At 37.4% G+C, this 27803-nt stretch overlaps 1 protein-coding gene across 1 annotated transcript in view; it reads left to right on the top strand.

Annotated features, from left to right (window-relative positions):
* MALRD1 (MAM and LDL receptor class A domain containing 1) overlaps nt 1–27803 on the top strand; it is a 570138-nt gene that overhangs the window by 364893 nt on the left and 177442 nt on the right. Inside the window, exons 30-31 of the mRNA XM_027560003.1 lie at nt 11497–11625; nt 22125–22286. Coding sequence (XP_027415804.1) covers nt 11497–11625; nt 22125–22286 — 291 coding nt within the window. The remainder of the gene's footprint in view (nt 1–11496; nt 11626–22124; nt 22287–27803) is intronic.

Below are 27803 nucleotides of genomic sequence, written 5' to 3'. Positions count from 1 at the left end.
TGGTCAGGTTTAGTGTGTCTGGTATGTTATTGAGAAATCCAGCAGGAAATGTATCCTGTTCCTAAACTCAGGCAAAGGGACAGATTGGGTTGCAGACATCATGTCGCCAACTCCCAGATGGCAGGTAAAACCATGATCATGAATATGATGTCCAAAGAGAGCAAAGTGTCACAATTTGCTGCTGTGGCATTAAAGACCTGGATTAGGAAAGGAGCCAAGAGAGGAGAAGGGGGTCAAGATGTGACAGAGCAGTAGAAAGATGGTGGCCAAGAGCTAAAGGAATGGAGGGTTACAAGAAGGAAGACATTATTGCCATGTCAGATGCAGAAGTAAAATCCAGAGTGGAAAAGGCTGACATTTCTTTTAAAATGGTAGTTAGGAAATCATCAGATAACTGAGCTAGGGTTCTTTTAGTGGAGTGTTAGCATCACCAACTCAATGGATATGAATCTGAACAAACTCTGGAAGATGGTGAAGGACAGGGGAGCCTGGAGGGCTTCAATTCATGGGGTCTCCAAAAGTCAGACATGACAGTGACTGAACAATAGCAACAAGGACCTGAAAAGACGTGAGGAATAAATGAGGACTTTGAATCACTAACACACTAAAAGTGTTTCTTCAAGCATAAAAGTATAGTGGTCTTCGTCATATACATCATTTCTGAATTTTGTTGTTGATTTTGTTTTACTTTTTTAGTTATTTCCTTTTCATTCATCGTAGGCCTTCTAAAAAGGCTTTTTGTCTAAACCTTTAAACTTGATGTGTCTACAGCCTAGAATTTAGCAACCTACTGTACTTAATTACATGGAGACACCATAAGGAAAATCAGACATTTAAAATATAATCAGATCTAAAAACGCTAAAGATAAAAATCTGAGTTTCATGTCTTAAAGGAGAGGTTGATATACAATCATTTAATAAAGTCCCCTTTTTTTTGCTTAAAATCTTGAAAAGTTGGTCTTGACAACTTTGTATACACCTTGGCTCTGTGTAGTGGATTCACATTTTTTTTATATTTCCCTAAGCTCTTGCTGTATCTAAGACATGGTACATGGTCCAGTAATTCCAATAACACTTCTGATAATTTTGGCACAAGTTGAACTTTGCTGTCACGGAGCTTATGAGGTTACTATGTTAGATATGTTGTACTGAACTGTCTGATATGTGCAGTGACCTTCTTAAAACCTAGAAATTTTTCTAACATAAGATAGATTTAAATGTTCACCCTGAATAAAGAAAATATGAAAGGTGGTATTGTTATTTTCTGGACATTTAAATATTCTGGTCATGAGAAATGTAGTCAGCAGTGCTGAGATTTTCTTTTTAGTTGCGAACTTGCCCCTGTTAGTGCTTCTCGAACAAGAGAGCACTCAGGTGAAATAATCAATGCTGTTAAGGAAGAATAACACCTGTCAAGGAAGATTTCAGGTGTATTATCTTTGCCAAAAAACTTTTTCCTTGAGCCCATTTCCCTTTTTCAAAAAGCCAAATGTTATTCTCGAAATAAAGCTGAATCTTCCGTATTTGCAACATGTGCCCAAACTTACTTGATATGGAAACAGAAAGAATGGCATTTTGTAAAGGACTTACTTCCTCTCAGTTGAGTAGTCTGGCCCATCTTTCTGACTGATTAAATGACAGGCTGAGATGATAGGCATTTTGAAAGGTCAGCAGCTGAATAAATGTATTAAATATTTATTATCACACCAGTGCAAACTAGGGCTACATTTTATTGTCCTCTGACAGCAAGCCATTTAATATATTCAATTACGGCCCCGAACATCCTGTTTTACTCATATAAGTCTTCACCACCAGATTGTAAATTCCTTGATGGTAAGATCTGTCCACCCTGGTGTCTGATAATGGTTTGATATATGTTTCTAGGATGAATAAGGAAAGATACTACATTGATTGCATCACTAGGTGTAAAGGTACAGTCCTTTCTATGAGAGTTATTGCCATTATTTTCATATGGAGATCGATATTAAGTGACTTCCCTAAGGTTACAGAGCTTTTATAATGGAGGCTCAGCACATTACATTGGCCTCACGTATTTGGACTTTCCACTAACAATCAGTATCTACTGTCCAATAGTACCAACTTTAACTGGAGAGAAATTTTTGCCTAGCATGATGAAATGTTTGAAGCATACTTACAATAAAAACTACCCAAAGGCAATTTATCAACAAATTAAAATGGACAAATGACAAGGAAAACTTATATCTTAACAAACAACAAAAACATGTTTATGAAAAAGTTCTCTCTTCTAGCCACTACAAATATATCTTAATGTTTCTGTTCCAGTGAATGCATTCAAATGTTCGTATATGTTTACTTTTATAGAAACACAAAATAAACTGACATATGCCGATTTCAGAGGTTTTCCTTTTAAAGCATAGATTGGACAAAATCCAAGTAATATTAAATGAGGAGAGTGATTTGGAGAAAATTGCTTTCTGGGACTTCCTTGAGATTATTTTTAGAATTCATGATATATTAGAAGTTTTCAAATATTAAATTCATGTTGAAAATTAGACTATAGAAAAATTAGCAGAACTGTATCATAGTATGTGTTTCCCATTCACTTTAAACATCTAAAAATATCCTTTAAAAGCACTTATTAATACTTATATTTAATTAATTATTTTATTTTAAGTTAATATTTAATGTAAATAATTTAAATATTATTTTATTAATTAATACTGAATTAAAAAAAAGAAAATCTATCAGTTCCGGAACCAAAGAGGGGATTCAACTACAGTTTATAGATGAAAACTAACTTCCCAGTGGCTTAAAGGACTGGGGGACATGAACACAGAATATGGTATCTGGAGACTGAAAGTTTTAATCCTGTATAAGAATAGGAGAGTTAGACATGTACAATTTGCATCAAGCCTGGTCCTTTCCAGAGAAATCCCAGAAATTTGTTGTCTGCCCATGGACTTAGAAAAGGTTAAAGAAAAACAGAACAGGATCTACCAGTATGAAAGCAAAACCCTAAAACTCATGCCATGCCACAAATAGAATAGTACAAGCTTTAATAACTCTAAAACAACACATTAATATTAAAACTTCTAGAACCTTTAAAACTGCAAGGACAGTCATGAAGCCACTGTACGTTTATGCTGTTGGGACCCCATGTTATTGGGATCATAATACAGAAAAAGGAAAGCATAAAATAGGCAGGATACTAAATAAGATAATTAACTTTAATTCCCAGAAATGATTATAATTAAAAATAAATATCAGTGAAAATTTTAAACAGATCAGAAGCACAACTGATGGATAAATTGTCAAAGAAGACATGTAAGCTTATTCACCAGAATGTGATGCAAAAAGGTAAAGAGAAAAAAATACTAAATAGAAATTGAGGCATTGAGGATAGAGTATATGAATCCAACACTTCTAATGGCAATTCCAGAAATAGAAACAGAGACTACTTGAAGAGATAAAATTGATCATTTTCTGTAATTGAAAAATATCATGAATCCTTAAGTTATCGTAGCATAGAAACAGTCACACCCTAATAGCAGGGGGCGACCCAGCACCCAGATTTTGGTTTCCAACAGCATTCTCCAATAAAAGGAACCCAGGCTGCTTACAGAAATGACTAACAGCTGATTCTAGGACCGAGTCAAGAAGTATACAAGATCAGCCTGAAGCAACTTATGGTGTTAGAACAGATGGCAGTGTGCAAAAAAAAAAAAAAAAATTTTAAGTCTACATGGATAGGAATATGTCAAAGGGACACAGGAGCCAAATGAAAGAGCTCTCCTTGGCCAAAGCTGGAGCAATTTGAGCAGTAAAATAAACTAGCCTTGGTGGTGGTTTAGTCGCTAAGTCATGTCTGACTCTTGTGACCCTGTGGACTGTAGCCCGCCAGGCTCCTCTGTGCATGGGGTTTTCCAGGCAAGAATACTGGAGTGGCTTGCCCTTTCCTTCTCCAGGAGATCTTCCCAACCCAGGAATCGAACCCGGTCTCCCGCATTACAGGCAGATTCTTTACCGACTGAGCTATGAGGGAAGCCCAAATTAGCATTGTATTATGCTAAATAATACAAATTGTAAAATAAATATCCTTGAGTCTATGTTGATATAATTTACTAAATAATACATAAATGGGAGAGAAAAGAGCAGTCTCCTATATGTAAGAACTCTAAATTTATGTAGATTCTCTGCCCACAAGGAGGGACATATAGATCTTCATTATGTGGTCTACACGTAGTGATTTCCTTCCAAAAACTATTCTATGGAAAGGGGGAGGAAAAAATTAAAGTGGAGGAACATGACAAGAACTGCATTAGCCAGGTAGACAAGGTCAGCATGACCAGTGACAAGTCAAGTAATAGTATGTACCTTGGTCATGATGTGATGAAAATAACACTTCTGTATTATTCCTCCCCTACATCCTTAACGCCATCTAAATTATAAGGGCGGGGGTCGGGAATCAGAGTCCAATAGAAATCCTACAAAATACTTGACCAGTAATGTCTAAATTGTAAAAGTTATCAAAAACAAGGAGAATCTGAGAAACTGTCGCAGTGAAGAGGAGCCTAAGGGAACATGATCTTACCAACCGAATAATATGGTTTTCAATAATGGGTCTGGCCATTATCATCACATTTTTTGTGTACTTCATGTGGTAATATTCTGCATGAGAAAAAAAGGTGTTTAAAAATATCTGCCCATGTAAATTTTACTGTCTGAAATCCCAGAGCATACTGAATATCATAACTTGAAAGAGATGATAAAATGAGTGTGTGCCCACAAATAGAACCTGTAGAATGATTATGTCAAGTTCTGTGAATGAATCCTGTGTGAAAAGCTATTTTACTCCAAATACAAATTGATATGGGCAAGGATTTCTTTACTGTCAATCCTATTACAAAGAAGAATGATGTCACTTTTCAAGTGATGTCACTTTAAGTGGGGACAATGTATTCAGATCCACAGTGGATTAGTCCTATATATTTCCCATGCTTTTTGTTGGATTAAATATTCACTTCTTATGGCTACATCATTTTGCAGATCTTTTCTTCTTTCTAGGACTTTTCCATTTATAATGTTTCAGTTTTAGGTCTTTAGGGCTCTGTCAGTCTTTACTTTTTTAAACTAAAATAAATATTTCCTCTGTTTCATATATTGTTTTCTGCCAGCCAGGGTATCTTCAGCTTGCTCCTATGAGCACCAATGCTCTTTCCATTCTCATTCTAATTTACTACAGTATATGTGAGATTATCTTTCGTTTCATATATCTGTTGACCAGGTGAATAGGTACTCCTTTTGTAATTTTGACTAAAAGAAGAAACTGAATGGTTAAAGATAGACAAGACATGCTGAGGGAAATAATGCACCTCTTCTATTTACCATGCTGACTTTCCTAACACCGGTCTGACTGACCATACTCTTAAAGAAGATCTACATTTCTTAGAATGGCAGTATCTTTTTATTTTTAATTTGTGCAACCCATATACCATAGATTAACCCCCCCATACCCCCACCACAGAGCTGTTAGAACTTACACAGGACAGGGTAAAAAAGACTCAGAAGGCACAAACAGAACCTTGTGTGCACCAGGACCCAGGAGAAAGTAGCAGTGACCCCACAACTTGTCCGTGAGTGTCCAGCAGTCTCTGGTGGAGGTGTGGGTCCACGGTGGCCTGCTACATGGTAGGGGGCACTGAGGTGCCCATTATTTTCATTACCTGCACCATAGTTTGGCCTCAGGTCAAACAACAGGGAGAGAACACAGCCCTGCCCATCAACAGAAAATTAGATTAAAGATTTACTGAGCATGGCCCATGCATCAGATCAAGACCCAGTTTCCCCCTCAGTCAGTCTCTCTCATTAGGAAGCTTCCATATTCTTCCATATCCAAGCCTCTTATCCTTATCCATCAGAGGGCAGACAGAATGAAAACCACAATCACAGAAAACTAACCAAACCGATCACATGGACCACAGCCTTGTCTAACTCAATGGAGCTTTGAGCCATGCTGTGTGGGGCCACCCAAGATGGGCAGGTAATTGTGGAGAATTCTGAAAAAAATGTGGTCCACTGGAGAAGGGAATGGCAAACCTCTTCAGATTCTTGCCTTGAGAACCCCATGAACAGTATGAAAAGGCAAAAAGATAGGACACTGAAAGATGAACTCACCAGGCCAGTAGGTGCCCAATATGCTACTGGAGATCAGCAGAGAAATAACTCCAGAAAGAATGAAGAGTCGGAGCAACACAAAACAACACCCAGTTGTGGATGTGCTATATAGAGCAATATTGCATAGGAACCTGGAATGTTAGGTCCATGAATCAAGGCAAATTGGAAATGGTCAAACATGAGATGGCAAGAGTGAACATTGACATTTTAGGAATCAGTGAACTAAAGTGGACTAGAATGGGTGAATTTAACTCAGATGACCATTATATCTACTACTGTGAGCAAGACTCCCTTAGAAGAAATGGAGTAACCATCATAGTCAACAAAACTGAAATGCAGTACTTGGATGCAATCTCAAAAACAAGAGAATGATCTCTATTCATTTCCAAGGTAAGTCATTCAACGTCACAGTAATCCAGTGTATGCCCTGACCAGTAATGCTGAAGAAGCTTAACAGTTCTATGAAGACCTACAAGACCTCCTAGAACTAAAACCCCCCAAAAGGTGTCCTTTTCATTACGTGGTATGGTGTGGTTTAGTTGCTCAGTCGTGTCCAACTCTTGCGACCCCAGGGACAGTAGCCTGCCAGGCTCCTCTGTCCATGGGATTCTCTAGGCAAGAATACTGGAGTGGATTGCCATTTCCTTCTCCAGGGGATCATCCTGACCCAGGAATCAAACCCGAGTCTCCGGCATTGCACGTAGATTCTTTGCCTACTGAGCTATGAGGGAAGCCCTTTCATTATAGGGGACTGGAATGCAAAAGTAGGAAGTCAAGAGATACCTGGAATAACAGGCAAATTTGGTCTTGGATTATAAAATGAAGCAGGTCAAAGGCTAACAGAATTTTGCCAAGGGAACACATTGGTCATAGCAAATACCCACTTCCAACAACACAAGAGAAGACTCTACACATGGACATCACCAGATTGTCAACACCGAAATCAGGCTGATTATATTCTTTGCAGCCAAAGATGGAGAAGCCCTATACAGTCATCAAAAACAAGACCAGGAGCTGACTGTGGCCCAGATCATGAACTCCTTATTGCCAAATTCAGACTTAAAATGAAGAAAGTAGGGAAAACCACTAGACCATTCAGATATGACCTAAATCAAATCCCTTATGATTATTCAGTGGAAGTGAGAAATAGATTCAAGGGATTAGATCTGATAGAGTGCCTGAAGAACTATGGACAGAGGTTTGTGACACTGTACAAGAGGCAGTGATCAAGACCATCCCCAAGAAAAAGAAATGCAAAAAGGCAAAATGGTTATCTTAGGAGGCCTTACAAATAGCTGAGAAAAGAAGAGAAGCTAAAGGCAAAGGAGAAAAGGAAATATATACCTATTTGAGTGCAGAGTTCCAAAGAATAGCAAGGAGAGATAAGAAAGCCTTCCTCAGTGATCAGTGCAAAGAAATAGAGGAAAATAAATGAATCAGAAAGAAGACAGATCTCTCCAAGAAAATATCTCTCCAAGATACCAAGGGAATATTTCATGTGAAGATGGGCACAATAAAGGAAACAGAAACAGAATGGATCTAACAGAAGCAAATGGAGAAGGCAATGGCACCCCACTCCAGTACTCTTGCCTGGGAAATCCCATGGACAGAGGAGCCTGGTAGGCTACAGTCCATGGGGTTGCAAAGAGTCGGATACGACTGAGTGACTTCACTTTCATTTTTCACTTTCATGCACTGGGGAAGCAAATGGCAACCCACTCCAGTGTTCATGCCTGGAAAATCCCAGGGACAGGGGAGCCTGGTGGGCTGCCATCTATGGGGTCGCACAGAGTCGGACACGACTGAAGCGACTTAGCAGCAGCAGCAACAGAAGCAAAAGATGTTAAGAAGAAGATGTGGCAAGAATACACAGAATAACTATACAAAAAAGATCTTAATGACCCAGATAACCATGATAGTATGATCACTCACCTAGAGCCAGATATCCTGGAATGTGAAGTCAAGTGGGCCTTAGGAAGCATCACTACGAACAAAGCTAGTGGAGGTGATGGAATTTCAGTTGAGCTATTTCAAATCCTAAAAGATGATGCTGTGAAAGTCCTGCAAATTTGAAAAACTCAGCAGTGGCCACAGGACTGGAAAAGGTCAGTTTTCATTCCAATTCCAAAGAAAAGCAATGCCAAAGAATGTTCAAACTACCGCACGATTGCACTCATCTCACACACTAGCAAAGTAATGCTCAAAATTATCCAAGCCAGGCTTCAACAGTACATGAACCATGAAATTCCAGGTGTTCAAGCTGGATTTAGAAAAGACAGAGGAACCAGAGATCCAATATCCATTGGATCATCGAAAAAGCAAGAGAGTTCCAGAAATATCTCTACTTCTGCTTATTGACTACACCAAAGCCTTTGACTGTGTGAATCACAACAAACTGTGGAAAAGTCTTAAAGAGTTGGGAATACCAGACCACCTGACCTGCCTCCTGAGAAATCTGTATGCAGGTCAAAAAGCAACAGTTAGAACTGGACACGCAACAACAGACTGGTTGTAAATCTGGAAAGGAGTATGTCAAGGCTGTATATTGTCACCCTGCTTATTTAACTTATATGAAGAGTATACCATGAGAAATGCTGGGCTGTATGAAGCACAAATTGTAATTGAGATTGCCGGGAGAAATATCAATAACCTCAGATATTCAGATGACACCACCCTTATGGCAGAAAGTGAGGAAGAACTAAAGAGCCTCTTAATGAAAGTGAAAGAGAAGAGTGAAAAAGTTGGCTTACAACTCAACATTCAGAAAACCAAGATCATGGCATTTGGTCCCATAACTTCATGGCAAATAGATGAGGAAACAATGGAAACAGTGAGAGACATTATTTTCTTGGACTGCAAAATCACTGCAGATAGTGACTGTAGCCATGGAATTAAAAGATGCTTGCTCCTTGGAAGAAAAGCTGAGATCAACCTAGACAGCATATTTAAAAGCAGAGATATTCCTTTGCCAACAAAGGTCTATTTAGTCAAGGCTATGGTTTTTCTAGTAGTCATGTATGGATGTGAGAGTTGGACCATAAAGAAAGCTGACTGCTGAAGAATTGATGCTTTTGAACTGTGATGTTAGAGAAGACTCTTGAGAGTCTCTTGCACTGCAAGGAGATCCAGACTCTTGAGAGTCTCTTGCACTGCAAGGAGATCCAACCATTCAATCCTAAAGGAAATCAGTCCTGAATATTCATTGGAAGGACTGATGTTGAAGCTGAAACTCCAATACTTTGGCCACCTGATTCAAAGAACTGTCTCATTGGTAAAGACCTTGATGCTGGGAAAGATTGAGAGCAGGAGGAGAAGGGGACAACAGAGGATGAGATGGTTGATTGGCATCACCGACTCTATGGACATGAGTTTGAGTAGGCTCCAGGAGCTGGTCATGAACAGGGAACACTGGCATCCTGCAGTCCATGGTGTCGCAAAGAGTCAGACATGACTTAGTGACTGAACTATACCATAGGTACTCTGGTTTATGCCAAGTTTACAATAATTATACTATAATTCACTGTACTATGATTTCTCTCTCTCTTTTTTTCTATTTTATATTTTTAAGGAAATAAGCCTCATTTAGAGATGGAGTCCCCCTTGATCATTTTTTTAAAACTAAAGAACCAATTATTTAGATTATAAATTAAAACACATTTCCTCTGTGGAGTAATTATGTAACTCCACAGCCTATGGCATAGAAAAATAAAATAATCTCCAGTGCATAGACTTGCATAGTGAACAGTGTCTGCATACTGCTCTGGGTTAATAGTAAGTTCTCACTAATGTTAATTAAAATTATGTGGCAAGATTATAAATCACTCAAAGAACATAACCTTTAATTCATGTTACTGATATCCACGGCTGTTCTTTTAAGGTTTCCTCTCTTCAATCTTATATTTAGACTCCATTTTACTGGTAAATTGTTTCTGGAAATTATTCATGTTTTAACTGTTGTATTATGGAAATGACTCAAAGACTATGGAAATGCACTTTTATGAAATCTGCAGAGATTTACTATTTTCCTTCATGAAAATACTGCCTGTTTTTGAGTGACTTACTGCCACCACACTCACACTGGTCCAAAACCATAGTAATCTATGTAACAAAGGAATTGCTGAGGTTTTTTTAATTTGTTGAATCTGATAACAATAGTTTTAGACCTTTAATGTATATAATTTTGAAGCTATAAAGTATTACCATTAGACTTTGTATCAATTGAAATTATATGCAAACATGTGAATTGCTTGGAAAATTCTATGTCGATTTGCTTAAAAAATTTTTTTTTCATTTATTTTTGGCTGATCTGGGTCTTTGTTGCTGCCTGAGCTTTCTCTTGTTGCAGAGAGCCAGCTTCTCACTGTGTTGGCCTCTCTTGTTTCCAGGCACAGGCTTTATAGAGTATGGACTCAGTATCTGTGGCACACAGACTTAGTTGTTCCATATTATATGGGATCTTCCCTGAACCAGGGATCAAACCCGTGTCCCTTGCATTTGCCAGCCAATTCTTAATCATTGGACCACCAGGGAAGTCCATGAATCTGCTTTTCTTTTTCTTTTTTTTCAATCTGCTTTTCTAAGTCACCTTTAGATGATACCATTATGCCTTCAATTATTATAACTAGCATTTATAAAGCACAAATTGTATATTGAGGGCTGTATTAGGCCCAAAAAATCCTGTGTCAAAAGAGCTTGGAGTCTGTAAGGACAGACAGATGTGTAAACAGCTCTTATACAAGGTGGTAAGCATTTAATATAGAAATAAAAGTGCTCTTAGGCAGCATGAAATAGGGAGTGTCCAACCTGAGGCTCGGATGGCAAAGAGAAGGTGGGACCAGAGTAGAGAAAAGTTGTTTCCTTGGGTCTTAAGGTTGAACAGACCACCAGGACCAAAAGAGGGAATGATCAGTACAGGCAATGGAAGAAATATTATTGAGGACGTGGCAAAACACAGAGCGAGTGGCATCTCAGTGAAGCCCTCAGTCCTAGGATAGAGTTTAGCTGCAGGTGCTTCAGAGAAGAGTTGCATCTGGAAAACTAAGCTGGAACCAAAAATCAAAAGATTTTAATGCCTTGATTGGGATTTTGGGTTTATGTAATAGACAGTGTTCAGCCCTTAATTGCTTAAAATATATTTTTAAAGTGAAGTTTCTATTACTTGCTGAACAGTTCCAGAAGTGACTGAGAGATGGGGAGTCATGTAACGTCTATCTTGGACAATGACTCAAATCTTGAACTTATCTGATACTGTGGGATCTATAAAACAACTAAAGGGAGCACTGAAGTATAATGAAAATATTACAAAATGATGTTTGTGATTGTTATTTTGTTTTTCTCCAGTGGGAGAGACTTCTGAGATTTGCCCAGAGGCCACGGATTTTTTGTGCCACAACAAGAAGTGTATTGCATCCCACCTTGTCTGTGACTATAAGCCAGACTGCTCTGATGGGTCTGATGAAGCTCACTGTGGTAAGTGTGTTTGCCTGTTCTAATGCTGCCAGTTCAGCACAGAGTTTCACTTTATTAGTAGAGTTACTTACTGACATTGGTGAGTGAGAAGAAATATTCTTTTCACGCACTAGAGTAGACTTAGAATAGCCAAAATATTTTTCCAACTTCTCTCTGAAGATATTTAGAAGCCCTACCATCCTTTTTATCCCCATACTAAAAACTGAAGCAAACCTATAACAAATCGTGTGACAAAAATTTCCCATTATGTCATTGTATAGAACCGTGTGTAGAGTCAGAATTCTAATTGTCAGAAATTGAACTAGCGGTCTACATTTCTTCATCAATTCTCATTACTGTTTTCATTCCTCCCCCCCACCCAATGGCTGATTTTATAGATGAGGCAAAAAATGAGCACCTTGAATAAATACTAGTTTAATGATTAATTTTATTAATTATATTACACTGGAAAAAGAATACATGAGCCACATTTTTTTTAATTCAAACTTTAATTCAAATGATTTTTAAGGTCATGTATAAAGCCAAGTATGTAATTTTAAAACATGAGCACATACTTAAATCCAAAGAATTTTTTTCATATATCTTACTGATGAGAACTCATATACCACACAGGCTACCTGTTGCAATTAGCATTTGCTATGTAACAAAGTACCCTAAGAGTTAGTGGTCCAAACAACTTTGGTTTGGTTTGCAATTTTGTGGGTCTGTAACTTAGGAAGGAATCAGTGAGGCAGTTTGTCTCAGATCCACATGGCTCAGACTGGGACATCTGGACCTGGAGGAGCACCTCCAAGATGGTGATATCTCTTACTTATTTGGCATGCGTGTGCTCTTTGGTTTCTCTGTATGGATCAGCATGGACTCAACCTCTAGGGCAATTGGTATGGCTTGGACTATCACAGGTTAGTCAGACATCTTTCATGGGGTTGGCCTTTACCATGTATTGACTGAAAAAATGAGTGCTCAGCATGAAAGTTGAAAATTGTGTTTTCTTTGGAGGACTCTGGTGACTCAGATGGTAAAGAATCTGCCTGCAATGCGAGAGACCAGGGTTCTATCCCCGGGTCAGAAAGATCCCCTGGAGAAGGGAATGGCAACCCTCTCCGGTATTCTTGATTGGAGAATCCCATGGACGGAGGAGCCTGGTGGGCTACAGTCCATAGGGCCACACAGAGTCAAACACAGCTGTATGACTGACAACACCACCACTACTACTGTTACTACTAAATGCTGCTACTACTGCTACTGCTACTTGGAGGACTCAAGCCTACAAGACAGCCTCTCAGATAGCTCTGAGGGAGTGTTCCCAAGAGGTCCAGAAAGAGCCAGATTATATAGGAATTTTGCAACAAAGAGCAGGTAGTCCAGGCATCAAAAGATTACTGTTAATTAAAGAAAACCAGATATCTTGAGGAACTTAGTGCTTTTCTGTGTGTGGGAAGATGCAAGACTGTGGGCTCATTGAAATCATTCTTTTGATATCCATCTCAGCTATCTAGGGTGGCACCCTGGTTTTTCCCACCCTGAGTCCCCTCAGGCTACACTGTTGTGGTGGCTGCAGTGGCTGAGGGCTTGATGGCAGGCATTCTGCTGTTTCTACCCTGAGTCCATCAGGGCTCACTGTGGGGGACGGGATAGTGGCTAATCACTACAACATCCTTTGTTTACTGACAGGGCAGGCAACATTTTTCATTCACACTTGTGAATGTTCCAAGAGCAAGCATTGCAAGAGTCTGTGGAAAAATAGCAAGTGTATTTATGATTTCACCTTCGAAGTTTCAGAATGTCCCTCCTGAGTCTTCCTAATGATCATGCAGATAACAATGTCTAGACTAGATTTAAACGGAGGAAGAGCGTAGACTCCACTTCTCAATGGGAAAACATCACACATGCACTGGGAAGGAGTAATACTCAAGCCGTGAGTAAGTGTTTGTTATTTTTAGCTCAGCATTGTTTTCAGGATAGTACAGTGACAATGCTTCTGCAGTGTTCATTTCTCCTTTTTGCATCCATTATTTTTTTTAAATTGTGGTGAAATATATGTGCAATAAAATGTACTACTCTTGCCTTTCAATGTTACGGTTCAGGGGCAGTAAGTATATTTGCATTGCTGTGCAGCCAACATCACCACCTATAACCAGAACTTTTTTATCTTGAAAAACTAAAACTCTATGCCAATTAAGCAATAGCCCTTCCTTCTCCCTAACTCTCAGCCCCCAACCACCACGCTTCTAATTTTTTTCTATTCATTTGATGACTTTAGGTACCTCATGTAAGTGGAATCACAGTATTCGTCCTTTTGTGAATGGCTATTTTAGTTAGCATATTATTGTCAACATTCACCCCATCTTTTCATTTTAAATCACACATAAAAAAGTATAAATGGTTGGTACTTTTAAAAACTGTACTACTAATACTACAATATATAATCTTAATTTTATAAAATATTTTTTCCTCTATAATGCATATTTTCTCTAATGAAATTTATAATATATTAACTAATAGTTCCTAGTATTATTTTTAGCTTCTTTTACATGAATCAAATATATATATATACACACACACATATATGTATATTTTACATAGACTGTAAGGAATTGATTTCAATGGAGTTCTTAAACAGTGCTCTGAAGCATTTTGAAATCACCATTTTCCCCACAAGATATGACAAGTAGAGCTTAAATAATCACCAGTAAAAACATTAAAAACTTGGCAAAGTTTAAGAAGGTTCTAAAGGAAAAATATTAAGAACATGGTGCTAGTGATGTACATATCCAATGGGCCAAGAGGGACAGCTGTTACATGCATATAGACAATTTATTACAGATAGTAAATTATCTTTCTCTCATGTAAAAATATATATTGAAAATGTTTATATAAAAATTAAACTCTTCCATTTATTCCTATTCCTAAATTGGATTAAGAACCACCTTCTAAACACTTCAGTTCAGTTCAGTTGCCCAGTCGTGTCCAACTCTTTGTGACCCCATGGACTGCAGCACGCCAGGCCTCCCTGTCCATCACCAACTCCCAGAGTTTACTCAAACTCATGTCCACTGAGTTGGTGATGCCATCCAACCATTTCATCCTCTGTCGTCCCCTTCTCCTCCTGCTTTCAATCTTTCCCAGCATCAGGGTCTTTTCAAATGAATCAGTTCTTCACATCAGGTGGCCAAAGTATTGCAGTTTGAGCTTCAACATCAGTCCTTCCAATGAACACCCAGGACTGATTTCCTTTAGAATGGTCTGGTTGGATCTCCTTGCAGTCCAAGGGACTCTCAAGAGTCTTCTCCAACACTACAGTTCAAAAGCATGAATTCTTCAGCACTCGGCTTTCTTTATAGTCCAACTCTCACACCCATACATGACTAATGGAAAAACCATAGCCTTGACTAGATGGCTACTTTGTTGGCAGAGTAATGTCTCTGCTTTTTAATATGCTGTCTAGGTTGGTCATAAATTTCCTTCTAAGGAGTAAGCATCTTTTAATTTCATGGCTGCAGTCACCATCTGCAGTGATTTTGGAGCCCCCAAAATAAAATCAGCCACTGTTTCCACTGTTTCCCCATCTATTTCCCATGAAGTGATGGGACCGGATGCCATGATCTTCATTTTCTGAATGTTGAGCTTTAAGCCAACTTTTTGACTCTCCTCTTTCACTTTCATCAAGAGGCTCTTTAGTTCTTCTTCACTTTCTGCCATAAGGGTGGTGTTATCTGCATGTCTGAGGTTATTGATATTTCTCCCGGCAATCTTGATTCCAGCTTGTGCTTCCTCCAGCCCAGTGTTTCTCATGATGTACTCTGCGTAGAAGTTAAATAAGCAGGGTGACAATATATAGCCTTGACATACTCCTTTTCCTATTTGGAACCAGTCTGTTGTTCCATGTCCAGTTCTAACTGTTGTTTCTTGACCTGCATACAGGTTTCTCAAGAGGCAGGTCAGGTGGTCTGGTATTGCCATCTCTTTCAGAATTTTCCACAGTTTACTGTGATCCACAGTTTACTATGATGCCAAAGTCAAAGGCTTTGGCATAGTCAATAAAGCAGAAATAGTTGTTTTTCTGAAACTCTCTTGCTTTTCCAATGATCCAGCGGATGTTGGCAATTTGATCTCTGGTTCCTCTGCCTTTTCTAAAACCAGCTTGAACATTTGGAAGTTCATGGTTCACATATTGGGTATATGAAAATTAATAAGACATTGTATTAGGTTTCAGAAATTGACTTTCTACTGTGGAAAAACAATTAGAGGTGAAAATGTATTAAAGTATGAAGTTCTTTGCTTTTTAAAAAGTTTGTAAATGAAAATATCCCTAGGTTATTTTCTTTATATGTAACAGGTACTGTCAGGAATAAAGTTACCACCAGTTATTTGGGGGGTACATATGAAGAATGATGTGTGTGCGTGTGTACATCTGTAGATGAATTATAAAAATAGACTTTAAAACATGAGAAAGAGTTTCAAGTAGAAAGTTTTTCAGGTGTGAATGCTGCCTATGCTTTTTTGTTTCATTTATTTTTCCTCTCAGAGAACCTTACATGATTTTTATCTTTCCCACAGCTGTTTGAGGTACTGATGTAAAACACACAGAGGCATTTTTGATGTTCAAAAACTGAAGTCCGTTACATACCATGTCTGTTAGTGTTACCCATGACTTTGATGGACAGCAGCAGGAAATATTTGAATTCATTAAACTAAAAGCAATATGTTGAGAAGTGAATAGTACTTTTCTTAAAACATCTTGATAGATTTTGTTCGTATCCAAGAGGAACATTGCAAAGCACACAAGGATATTCAGGTGACTTTATTGATTCTGCAAAGGCTTCCCTGTGGCTCACACGGTAGAGAATCTGCCTGCAATGCAGGAGACCCGAGTTCAATCCCTAGGTTGGGAAGATCCCCTGAAGAAGGGCATGGCAACTCAGTCCAGTATTCTTGCCTGGAGAATACCTTGGACAGATGAGCCTGGTAGGCTACAGTCCATGGGGTCACAAAGAGTCGGACACGACTGAGCAACTAACACTGATGCTTCAGATTGACTCCCTCAGTATTTTATATTGCTGATCTTTTGGATGTAGCAGAGACATCAGCACTGGATTCCTGCAGGCAGAGAATCTACTGTGGATAATGGAACATTTTCAAAGTGACCTTTGAAGAAATAAGGAAAGAATTGACCTTTGAGATTATTAAACTGAAGTCTTCGTTTTTACTTTGAGCATCATTTCTTGGGCAATTATTTAAATTCTTAGAGACTCACTTTTCTTATCTATACAGAAGATATAATAGCATCCAGAGTGCTTTGAGAATTAAATGAAATAATGTAAAGGATATATTTGTTCAGTCTTTGAAGATTAATGTTAGCTTCTTTTGTACTGTTGTTTTTATATTCTCTTGAAATTTGTCAGTCATTGTGAATACCTTATTTACATATCCCTTATACTCAGCAGACAATAAATGCAGCTATTCCTTATGACTAAATTTTGACTGTAGGTTATGAGCAAAGATAAATTTTTCTTTTGCATCTCTACCTCTTGTTGCAAAAATGCATAGTTGATAGGAAAGGAGAACAATTCTTTTTAAAAGAAACAGTTACATTAGAAAAGATGTCCTTTTTTTGTGTGTGTGTGGAAGGAAGATATTACCTGAAACATGTGTTAAGAGTGCTTCATATTCTAGGCTAGGGAGGCAGAGAATGGGAGGGCTACTTTCTCTCCTGTCTTTTACAGTGATGAGCATCATTATCAACAGTCTTTCCCACTGTACCCAGACTCTCCAAAATTCTTTTGAATGCAACTTTCCAAGAAGTCATGTCACAATGAGGAGAAATTATTTAATAGTTCTATGTTATATATTGTTGTGTTAGTCATTCTAGTCGTGTCCAGCTCTTTGTGATCCCAAGGACTGTAGCCAACCAGGCCCCTCTGTCCATGAATTTCTCCAGGCAGGAATACTTGAGTGAATTGCCATGCCCTTCTTCAGGGGATCTTCCCTATCCAGGGGTAGAACCTGGTTCTTCCGCCTTACAAGCAGACTCGTTACCAAGTGAACCACCAGAGCAGCCCATGTTATATATTTTGGTGTTGCAAAATCAGGTGGCTACATGGATGTGAGAATTAACAATAATTAATGATGGAGCCATCTCTTTAATATAAGTGAGGTGATTAATGTTTGTACTGACCATTCAACCATATGGCTGAATATTGTACCAATGGAAAAATGCCAGTTGTTTAAGAGTGTTAGTAATGCTTTGAAGCCATTCAAGGAATCATGACAAAGTTCACAATTTGGAAATTATTTTTTCTAAAGCCATAGCCATTTCAAAAATATTGATATGTATTAATCATCAAGAAATATTTCAAATTGTTCATATCATCTATCATTCAATAATTAGTGTGCAATCATTATGGTTTATGTGATGCAGTTAATAATAATACCTAATCACCTGGAAATGTTTATAATAATTCAGTGATTATTATTGTTCAGGTCACTGAGTTGTATTTGACTCTGCAACCCCAAGGACTGAAGCACACCAGGCTGCAGTGGTAAATAACAATTAGGGTGACAATGCAAAACCAGGAAGTAATAAGTTGCTAAATATTTAAATAGTAACAACTATAATTACTGTTGTAAAACACCCCCACTACCCGAGAACTGACATGATGTGGAAAGAGAAAGATAGGACCTAGGTTGGACTTTCAAGGAAAAGTATTTTTGCTAGATGGAATGGAGCAATTAAGGTAAATTAATACACTTGTAGAGAAATTTGAAACTTGACAGGTTTAGACTGCAGAGCAATCCCTGCTACTTGCCTATCCATGTTTTTGTTAAAAAACAGAACTCCACTTTTACTTGGGGCAGCATTATAACCAGCCACAGATACTATCTTCTGCAGCTTCTTTGTAGCCACTAGAGGCCCATGAGATATGCATGGAAACTGGGAGAAAGTATCACTTTCAAAAATAAAAATCGACAGAATGGGCAAAAAGCTTTTCTCTTCTTTCCTCTTCGCATTGCTTTCAATGGCCTGAATATCTGTGGCTCTGGGAAGTACAGCAGCATCTTGCAACCATGAAGGAGCATGAGGATGACAAGATGACAGTAAGGAAGGATGGAAAATGTGTGCTTCACACTGGAGGTTGGAACTACAACCATAGTGCCCCAATACTTTGGCCACCTGATGCAAAGAGCTTACTCATTGGAAAAGGCCTGATCCTGGGAGAGACTGACGGCAAAAGGAAAGGGGGCAGCAGAGGATAAGATGGTTACATAGCATCACTGACTCAATGGACATGAGTTTAAGCGAACACTGGGAGATAAGTGAAGGGCAGGAGAGTCTAGTGTGCTGCTGTTCATGGGGTCACAAAGAGTCAGATGTGACTTAGTGACTGAACAACAACAGGATGCCAACCTTATACTGACACCTTCCTGACCTATTGTTAATTGAGATAAATCAATTCTTGTCTATTTACGCTATTATTTGGGCTTTCAGTACTTGAAACTAAATGCATCTCTTATACAGACAATAAGGAAAATATATTTTCTCAAATGGCAAGAAGTCCAAAAGCAATTTAGAGTTGGTTAATTTAGTAGCTTTTGTCATCAAAACTATAGAACTATATGCCCTCCATAATTCTTTAAGTTCTGCCTTCTTCAGATAATGAATGGTCTTATAAAGTCAGCTCCCCTTACACGTCTTTGCAATGATATCCTGAGAAAGGACAGATAGATTTTCTTCCTTTTGACTTGTTTTTAAAAATAAAGAAACATTTTCCTAGGTGTCTTTTTCCTAGTAAGTCTCATTGTCAGAAATGTATCCCAAGACTGTCTTAAACCAGTGAAGACAAGGGAAATTTGAACATTGCATCATGATTGCTTAGATAAACTGTGAGACACCTCTGGAGCTATGATAGCAGCTGTTTGACTCTTTAGACACTCTTGACTCTTCAGACACTCTTCATAAAACTTCAGTTCTTCACTCTTAATAAAATTGCAGTTATGTCCTGAACAAGAGAGAAAAGGAAGGACTGACAAGTAGCAGCCAATTGCTAGAGAAAATATGCAAAAAATGAGAGTAGTTTAACATAAAAGTTGAAAAAAATGTCAATTGTATTCAAGATAATTTACTGAAAAATTTGTAGAGACAGTTTGAAGACAAGAGAGATTTCAGCCTTAAAAAAATTGCATCAACAGAAAGGTTATTGTACTCAGGACTAGAAGTCTTGAGGGCATTTTCAAATAATGTGAACACCTGAATATTTTGAGCAAGAGAAATAACAGAAGTCTGAAAAATGATTGATGGAGTTTGAGTTTATAAGGTTGATAGAATGAAGGTTACAGTAAAGAAAGAGGCTTCTTAACTCGGCAGCTTAAACCGATGGAACTAGAACAGGGACTATGGGGCTGCAAAAGAGGAGTGAATTAAACAAATTCTTGAAGGGAGATTACACAGATGTTGGTAGATTAGATATGTAAATAAGAATGCAAAATCAAAAGATAACTTCAAAGTTTGAATCTTTAGAAAGAGAAGATTCATACTATGATATAAATCAATCTCAGAGAAGAACCCATTTGGAGGGATCAATGATGAGTTCATTTTAGGATTGTTGGCTTTGAGATGACAATTGCATATTCCAAGTAGAATATTCAACAAACATTTGTAGAAAAACACCTGCATTTTATTGTGTCTGTGGATTTGTAGATCATTTGCACAAAAGTATGAAAGCCATGGGAAAGAATGAATGAAGGTATACACAGTGAGACTTTCAAATTTTATGTGATTTTTTTTTTTTAACATGAGGTGCACCCTAGCTACCTCTGCAAGGTGAGAAAGGAATTAGTAGAGAATGTGTGTTTGAGAGATGTGGAAACTTTGTATAACCTTGAAATAAATGAAGCCTTGGAATGCTAATAGCAGTGCTTGGTAAACAGTTGATTAGCAAGATTAGCCCTAGAAAACGGAAAAGTAAAAGTGACGTAATTTGAGTTAGAGAAGCTGAAATGTAACAGAATAAATCCTGATTATGTAGATATCTTGAGAGTCAAATAAGAAGTTTAATATTAAATAGAAGAATTAGGGCAAGGGTGATCACAGAGAATAAAAAAAGGATGTAGAATAATTACTGTTACAGAAATACAGTAGAACCTGTATGTGACTTCATTCTAATAAACACACAATGGCTGTCTTTTCTGTAACCTTGGGAGATTCTGGATGTTTGCAGTTGGTTAGCTAAACACTTGGAGAAACAAATTCCTCACTTTTATCCATATTGCGTAAGTATGATATAGATCTATTTATATCACATAATCCTGGCATGTAAACATAAAAAGGATATACAGAGCCCATAAATAAACATGTAAAAACCAATGGATCATAAGTCATGGAGAATGAATGAAAGAAATGTACATAATTAAAAATGATTCTAGTTTATAGAAATAAGATGCAATCATGCCAGAGAAGTAAAAGGCTGATATTTTATGAAAATACTCTCAGAGATTCAGAAAGGTTTCTATAAAAATAGTAAAGCTTTGAATACCTAATGTCTGGCATCCATGTTAACAGCAAGTTTTCTTGTGACAATGTATCTATACATGCTCATAATAGTTTTATGTTAAGAAAAAGTTTGGAATGAGAAACCACCTGGAGAAGAAGTGTTAAAATAATACAAATTTCATCTTTCAAAAAAGCAAAAATAGTCAATGACAATCTCAGTTGATTCATACTGATTAAACCATCCAATAATTCATTCTGTCTCTGTAACACAGCTTTTACAGTGAATGTTCAAAAATAATAACTGCTATGCAAAAAGAAAATTAAAGAAAAATGAAAGCAGATATCAGGGTGTTATGATGGCACTTTTCACAGATGACTAGTAGACAAGCAGTTATTATCTAGTAATTTTTGTCATTGTGAACAACTTAATATTTTAATGAGTTATCAGTCAACACTTTTAGAAGAGAACTTCTTTCATTATTTAGTGACTGGCTCTTAAATGTTTATGTGGATGATGGGTATGGTAGCAGAGAGGGTTTGCATCCTGCATTGTTTACTACTTCTCCCAAAGGCAACTTTTCTTTAATTATTGACTTTTCCTCTCTAATGGTCCTTGCTGTTCAAGCACTACAGTGGACAGAGGGACTAAATTAATCATCCAGACAACTGGAAATATTGAATTATTTGACCTGAATTATCTGCACTATCATAATGTTATATTCATTCTTCATGTATAGATACAGTTTTATCTATCATTTTAAATGTTACTAGTCAATTCATATAAATCCTTATCGGCTAAATGACAGTATTCATGCACTTCTAGATTCTGTGATAAAAAAAAAACCTTCAGTGTACAACTGATATATCCAATGAACACAAATGCCATGATTCTTTAAATTTTTAAATAATATAATATGCACATAATAATTTTAAACCATCACAAATGAAGTGTAATATCAAGTGTGACATACATTTCCAGAACACTCCATTAATATTTTTGTTTCCTTAGGCCAATATACAGGCACAGCAGGAAGCTGCAGTTTTGAAACAACTTCAGGAAACTGGACCACAACTTGCCATCTTACTCAAGATTCTCAAGATGACTTGGATTGGGCCATTGGCAGTGGAATTCCTACAGAAGCATTGAGTCCAGACCCTGATCACACACCAGGTAAATCTAGGAGAGATAGCCAGGCCAAAGAGTCCACTGGGTGGTAATCTGCTTTAACTGAACATCAGAGTGCCTTCCTTGTGTCTTTGTGGAGATAGAACTCAGTACCCTTTATGAAAAGAGAGTTAGTTCCTTCTGGTTATCCCCTGAATTATTTAACAGATGTAGAACTGATATTGCTACAACAAAGAAATCCATGACTCACATTTTAAGAAACTCAGATTTTACTTATGGTACCCTAAAGGCCCAGGGCTTCTCTGGTGGCTCAATGGTAAAGAATCCACCTACCAATGCTGAAGATATGGGTTCAATCCCTGGGTTTTGAAGATCCCCTAGAGAAGGAAATGACAACCCACTCCAGTATTCTTGCCTGGGAAGTCCCATGGAGAGTGGAGCCTGTTGGGCTACAATCCATGGGATTGCAAAAAGAGTCAGACACGAATTAGCAACTAAATAACAGCAATAAAGATGGCCTTAAAATTTCTTAATTGGTGCAAGGACAAGTAGGGGATGTTCAAATTAATGCATGCAGTAGACAAAAGAATATAGTTGGCATGCTACCACAGTGATAGCAAGATGGCCATCAGCTTCATTCCAGACCTTCTAAAGTGCAGAGGCAGTGATTTAAAAGGTAAGTGATGATAGAAGGAATAAGCATCAATGAACTCAACAAGTTTTGCTTCCTGCCGGTGGTATGAGAATGAGGTGATCTGAAATGATTTTACAAGTGATAGAGTCAGGAAGTAAACTTGTATTCTTGTTTGCTTTTAACGTGAAATTTTGCCTGATGCTTAACACTTTTCTTTTCTTAGGAGTCAAACTTTCTTAGGAATTAAAAATAACTTTTTTCAGTGATAAATTTTCTTAGGGACAAAACTATTCTTAGGGATAAAATCTAGCTTTTCTTTGAGGTAAAAAAAAATCATCTTAACTATTGTGATGATTAATTTTATGTATCATCTTGGAGGGTATTTTGGGATGAGGTTAACATTTAAATTGGTGAACTTGGAGCAGATTACACGCCATATAGTGGGTGGGCCTCACCCAATCAGTTGAACACCTGAATAGAACAAAAAAGACCAGCCTCTCTGAGCAAAAGATAACTCACCAACAGACTGCCTTTGGACTTCCACTGCCCTGTTGGCTTTCTTTCTGCAAATATGGGGCTTGCCAGCCTCCATAATTACATGAGCCAGTTACTTTAATAAATGCCTTTCTATGTTTACACATATCCTGTTGGCTATGTTTCTCTGGAGAACTCTAATTAATACAACATTCCCCAAAATAATTGAAGCATAGGCTCAATGAAAAAGAACAAGATTACATGGAATTAAAATAATTTTTCATAGAAAGGGTGTTCAAGATTGGCTCAGCCATTCTATGTCCAATAAATGAGAACAGTATTTTTGTTATTTATATATTCCAGGCAGATTGAAAATATCATGATTTCAATTACAGCTTGGATGTGCGTTTTTGTTTAAAGCTATTTCCTAATTCAGCCTCAGGTTGAATATTTCTATTCCTTTTGACCTGTCAAGTTGTATTTCCTCTGCCTTTCATCAAGTTTTTATTTCCTTAAAAAACAGATGAGATTAGTATATACCAGGTGATGGGATAGTGGAACAGGATAGAGAATTAAGGCATTTGGGTAAATAATTAGAAGAGTTTAGTATATAACAAAGGTTAATTCACTGGGAAAAAGATGTATTATTTAGTGTGATGTTGGCATGGCTAGTTATCTGCATGGAAGGAAATTAAATGAAATTCTAGTTTTTCTTCTGAATATTTCATATACAGCCATATATTCTAAATGGATTAATGATATAAATATAACAAGTTAAAATAATAAAATTCTTGCAAGAAAACATAGGGTAAGCTATATGCAATTTAAAGAACTATCTACCTTCCAAAAGCTACAATAAATAAACCACATGTATTTAAAGATATAAAATTATAATTATGGTCTAAAAATTTCATAAACAAAATCAACAGGCATATAATAGATTTAAAAATTCTTTTCTTTACATATTGCAAGTACATAGGTAGGTAACTCTTATAGACTTATTAGAAATGGCAGTTTTAACAAGGGAAGATTTGCATAACCAATTCACAGATGAACAAATTCAAATAATCAACAAATATATTAAATGATGCACAAGTTTGCAACTCATCAGAAAAATGCAAATTAATAAGATGGGAAAGGATTTTCAGAAGCTACTCACAGATGACTGAGTGATGGGATTGGGGAAAGAGGGGGAAGTTTTGGGAACTTCCCATGGTTGTGGGAAGTTTTCCATTTGGGGAAGCATTCTGTCCATGTAGAAATATAAAGACCATTATGTAAGCATATGTATGTAAGGATATTTACTTCAACATTGTTTGAGGTTGAAAAAATGGGAAGTAACATGAACATGGGGCTTCCCTGGTGGTCCAGATGGTAAAAAATCTTCATGCCAGAGACCAGCGTTCCATCCCTGGTTTGGGAAGATCCTCTGGAGAACGGAATGCTACCCACTCCAGTACTCTTACCTGGAGTATTCCATGGATCGAGGAGCCTGGTGGACTACAGTCCATGGGATCACAAAGAGTCAAATACAGCTGAGTGGCTTTCACTTTCAACATGAGTATGCATCATTCATACAATCATTAATCATTCACTTGTTCATTTATTTATCCATTTATTAAATGCCAAGCACCATTCTAGGACCTGGGGAAACATTAAGAGGATGAAACAGACAAAAATCATCACCACAGTGGAGTTTGTATTCTAGAAAGGGGAAACAATAATAAATAAACATATAAGTAAAAAAGTTATATGGTCAGTTAGAGAAAGAAAGAAGAGAGGAAGTAGGTTCCTGAAGGCTAGTGGATGGATTGGGGGAGGGTTGTAATTTAAATAAGCTGGTCAAAATAGGCTGCATTGAGAAAATGCCATTTGAAAAATGACTTGACAGAAGCGAGAGAGAGTGATACAGGTAGGGACCAAAGGAGAGGGTGTTCTAGCCTGAAGAATAGCCAGTGCCAAACACGATGAGGTCAGAGTATGCCTGGTGAGTGTTTTGGCAATCTAATTAATTGCGGTGGAGCTTCCCTGTACACTCCGTGATGTTTGGCAGTATCCCTGGCCTCTTCCAGCTAATACCAGCATCACTCCTCTCTCCAGTGTTGAAAGCTCAAAATATCTTTAGAAATTGACAACTACCACCAAGGGGCCAAAATCGTCCCTTGTCAGGAATCTAGAGGAATAGCCGAGGTAATTGATTCAATCCACAGTGCACAATATCACACAGCCACTGAAAAGAGTGTAGTGCCATACACTAGACTTGTAAGGATTTCCAAAAGATACTCTTAAAGGAGTGAGATAGCATGCAAAATGATCATGCGAAGTGATCTAATATTCCTAAAACAACAATGACTGCCGCCCTCTTATCTGTGCATACATTTAACTCCAAATGTAAACATTTCTAGAATAACACTGTGAACATGGAAAAGAAGATGAGAAGGGATATACATTCGTTTATTAACATGAATTATGTAAATGGGTGACAGAGTTGGAGGAGAGGAGAGGAGAAATAAATCCAAAAACAAGAAGAATAATTGAAACCAGGAATGACACCTCAAAAGAAATGCCAGTATACATGATAGCAGCCCAATTATATGTTTGTGGAAAATGTGGTGGATATTTTTAAGTTTTACTTCTTAAAAAAACCTAAACTAATGCATTTCATCCTTAATATTTAAAATTTTTTCTTCAAGAATTCTTTTCTTGAATTTTACATGACTGGAAATACATTTTTTTTCTAAAACATTTTAAATAAGCAGAAAAAAGAAAACTCTAGTCATTCCAATAGAGTAGTGTAACTACTTTTAAGCTTCATATCTGTGTCTCCTGCCATTCTTTCTTAATGTACACATTGGCCAACAAAAATAAAGTAATTTTAAAAAAACCATACTGTGAACAAATTTATCTTATGCAGTACATTTAATAACATAATTGTAATTATATCATAGTATTCTACTTGTGGATATGTATATCATGATTTATAAAATTATCTAACAGTAAATTCTTAAATTATTTCCTAACATTTTCAGTATAACAAACATCACAACAGTCAATATGCATTTAGATGGAACTTTTTTCTTTTAACCTTTTCTGATAGTCTCTGAGGATAAATATTAGTTTCTCTTTCTTGAGAAATTAAGAGAAATAAACTGATATTTATTTGCTACTAAGATCCAGAGGGGACTTCCCTGGTGGCTCAGACAGTAAAACGTCTGCCTACAATGTGGGAGACCTGGGTTTGATCCCTGAGTTGGGAAGATCCCCTGGAGAAGGAAATGGCAACCCACCCCAGTACTCTTGTCTGGAAAATCCCATGGCCGGAGGAGCCTGATAGGCTACAGTTCACTGGGTTGCAAAGAGTCAGACACTACTGAGCGACTTCACACAAGATCCAGAGAGTAACATTTAGGTAACTAATGCCCATGAGTTCTTTAGATAACGTCTGTAGCAGTCTTTCCTCATCTTAAGACAGTATTTGAAAACTACAGAGCATGTCTGCTTGTATAATATTACTAGTGGGACAAATTATTGTAGGCTCAGTTTAGGGAAAATGTAAAAGTATAATGGGCTACCCTGGTGGCTGAGTAATAAGGAAACCACCTGCCAGTACAGGAGATGAGCTTTGATCCCTGGATTGGGAAGATCCCTTGGAGTAGGAAATAGCCACCCAGTCCAGTATTCTTGCATGGGAAATCCCACAAACAGAAGAGCCTAGTGGGCTACAATCCATGGGATTGCAAATGAGTCAAACAACACTTAGCAAATAAACAACAAGAAGAAATATAATAGTTAACCTATAATATAATATATAATACAATATAATATAATCAGTTCAGTTGCTCAGTTGTGTCCAACTCTTTGTGACTCCATGGACTGCAGCATGCAGGCTTCCCTGTCCATCATTGACTCCCAGAGCTTGCTCAGATTCATGTCCATCAAGTTGGTGATGCCCTTCAACCATCTCATCCTCTTTCATCCCCTTTTCCTCCTGCCTTCAATCTTTCCCAGCATCAGGGTCTTTTCCAAGGAGTCAGTGCTTTGCATCAGGTGGCTAAAGTATTGGAGTTTCAGTTTCAGCATAAGTCCTCCCAATGAATATTCAGGACTGATTTCCTTTAGGAAATATAGCACAATATAATAGTTTAGAGAAAAAGAAGTATAATCAATGGACATGAGAAAGCTTCCATGCATTGTCCCAAAAGACAAACATGAGTGATCTATTGATCCTTTTTAATGTAATTTAAAGAATATTAATGGTTATTTTTATTTTCTTTTTTTTTTTTAACTTTTATAGCTAGTGTGAGTTCATTAAAGACCACATGAAAAGTCTTCCGTCTGGTTCTTTATGCAATATGGTATACAAGTCATGTTGTTCACAGATAAGGAAAAGAAATCATGTGGACAGAATACTTTATTATCCTCCCTGTTAATTACTGTGCGAGACAGTTTATTTT

Source organism: Bos indicus x Bos taurus, chromosome 13, assembly GCF_003369695.1.
Source record: "Bos indicus x Bos taurus breed Angus x Brahman F1 hybrid chromosome 13, Bos_hybrid_MaternalHap_v2.0, whole genome shotgun sequence".
Lineage (NCBI taxonomy): Eukaryota > Metazoa > Chordata > Mammalia > Artiodactyla > Bovidae > Bos > Bos indicus x Bos taurus.
Note: the sequence above shows the minus strand (reverse complement) of the source record. Positions and strands in the feature narration are given on the sequence as shown.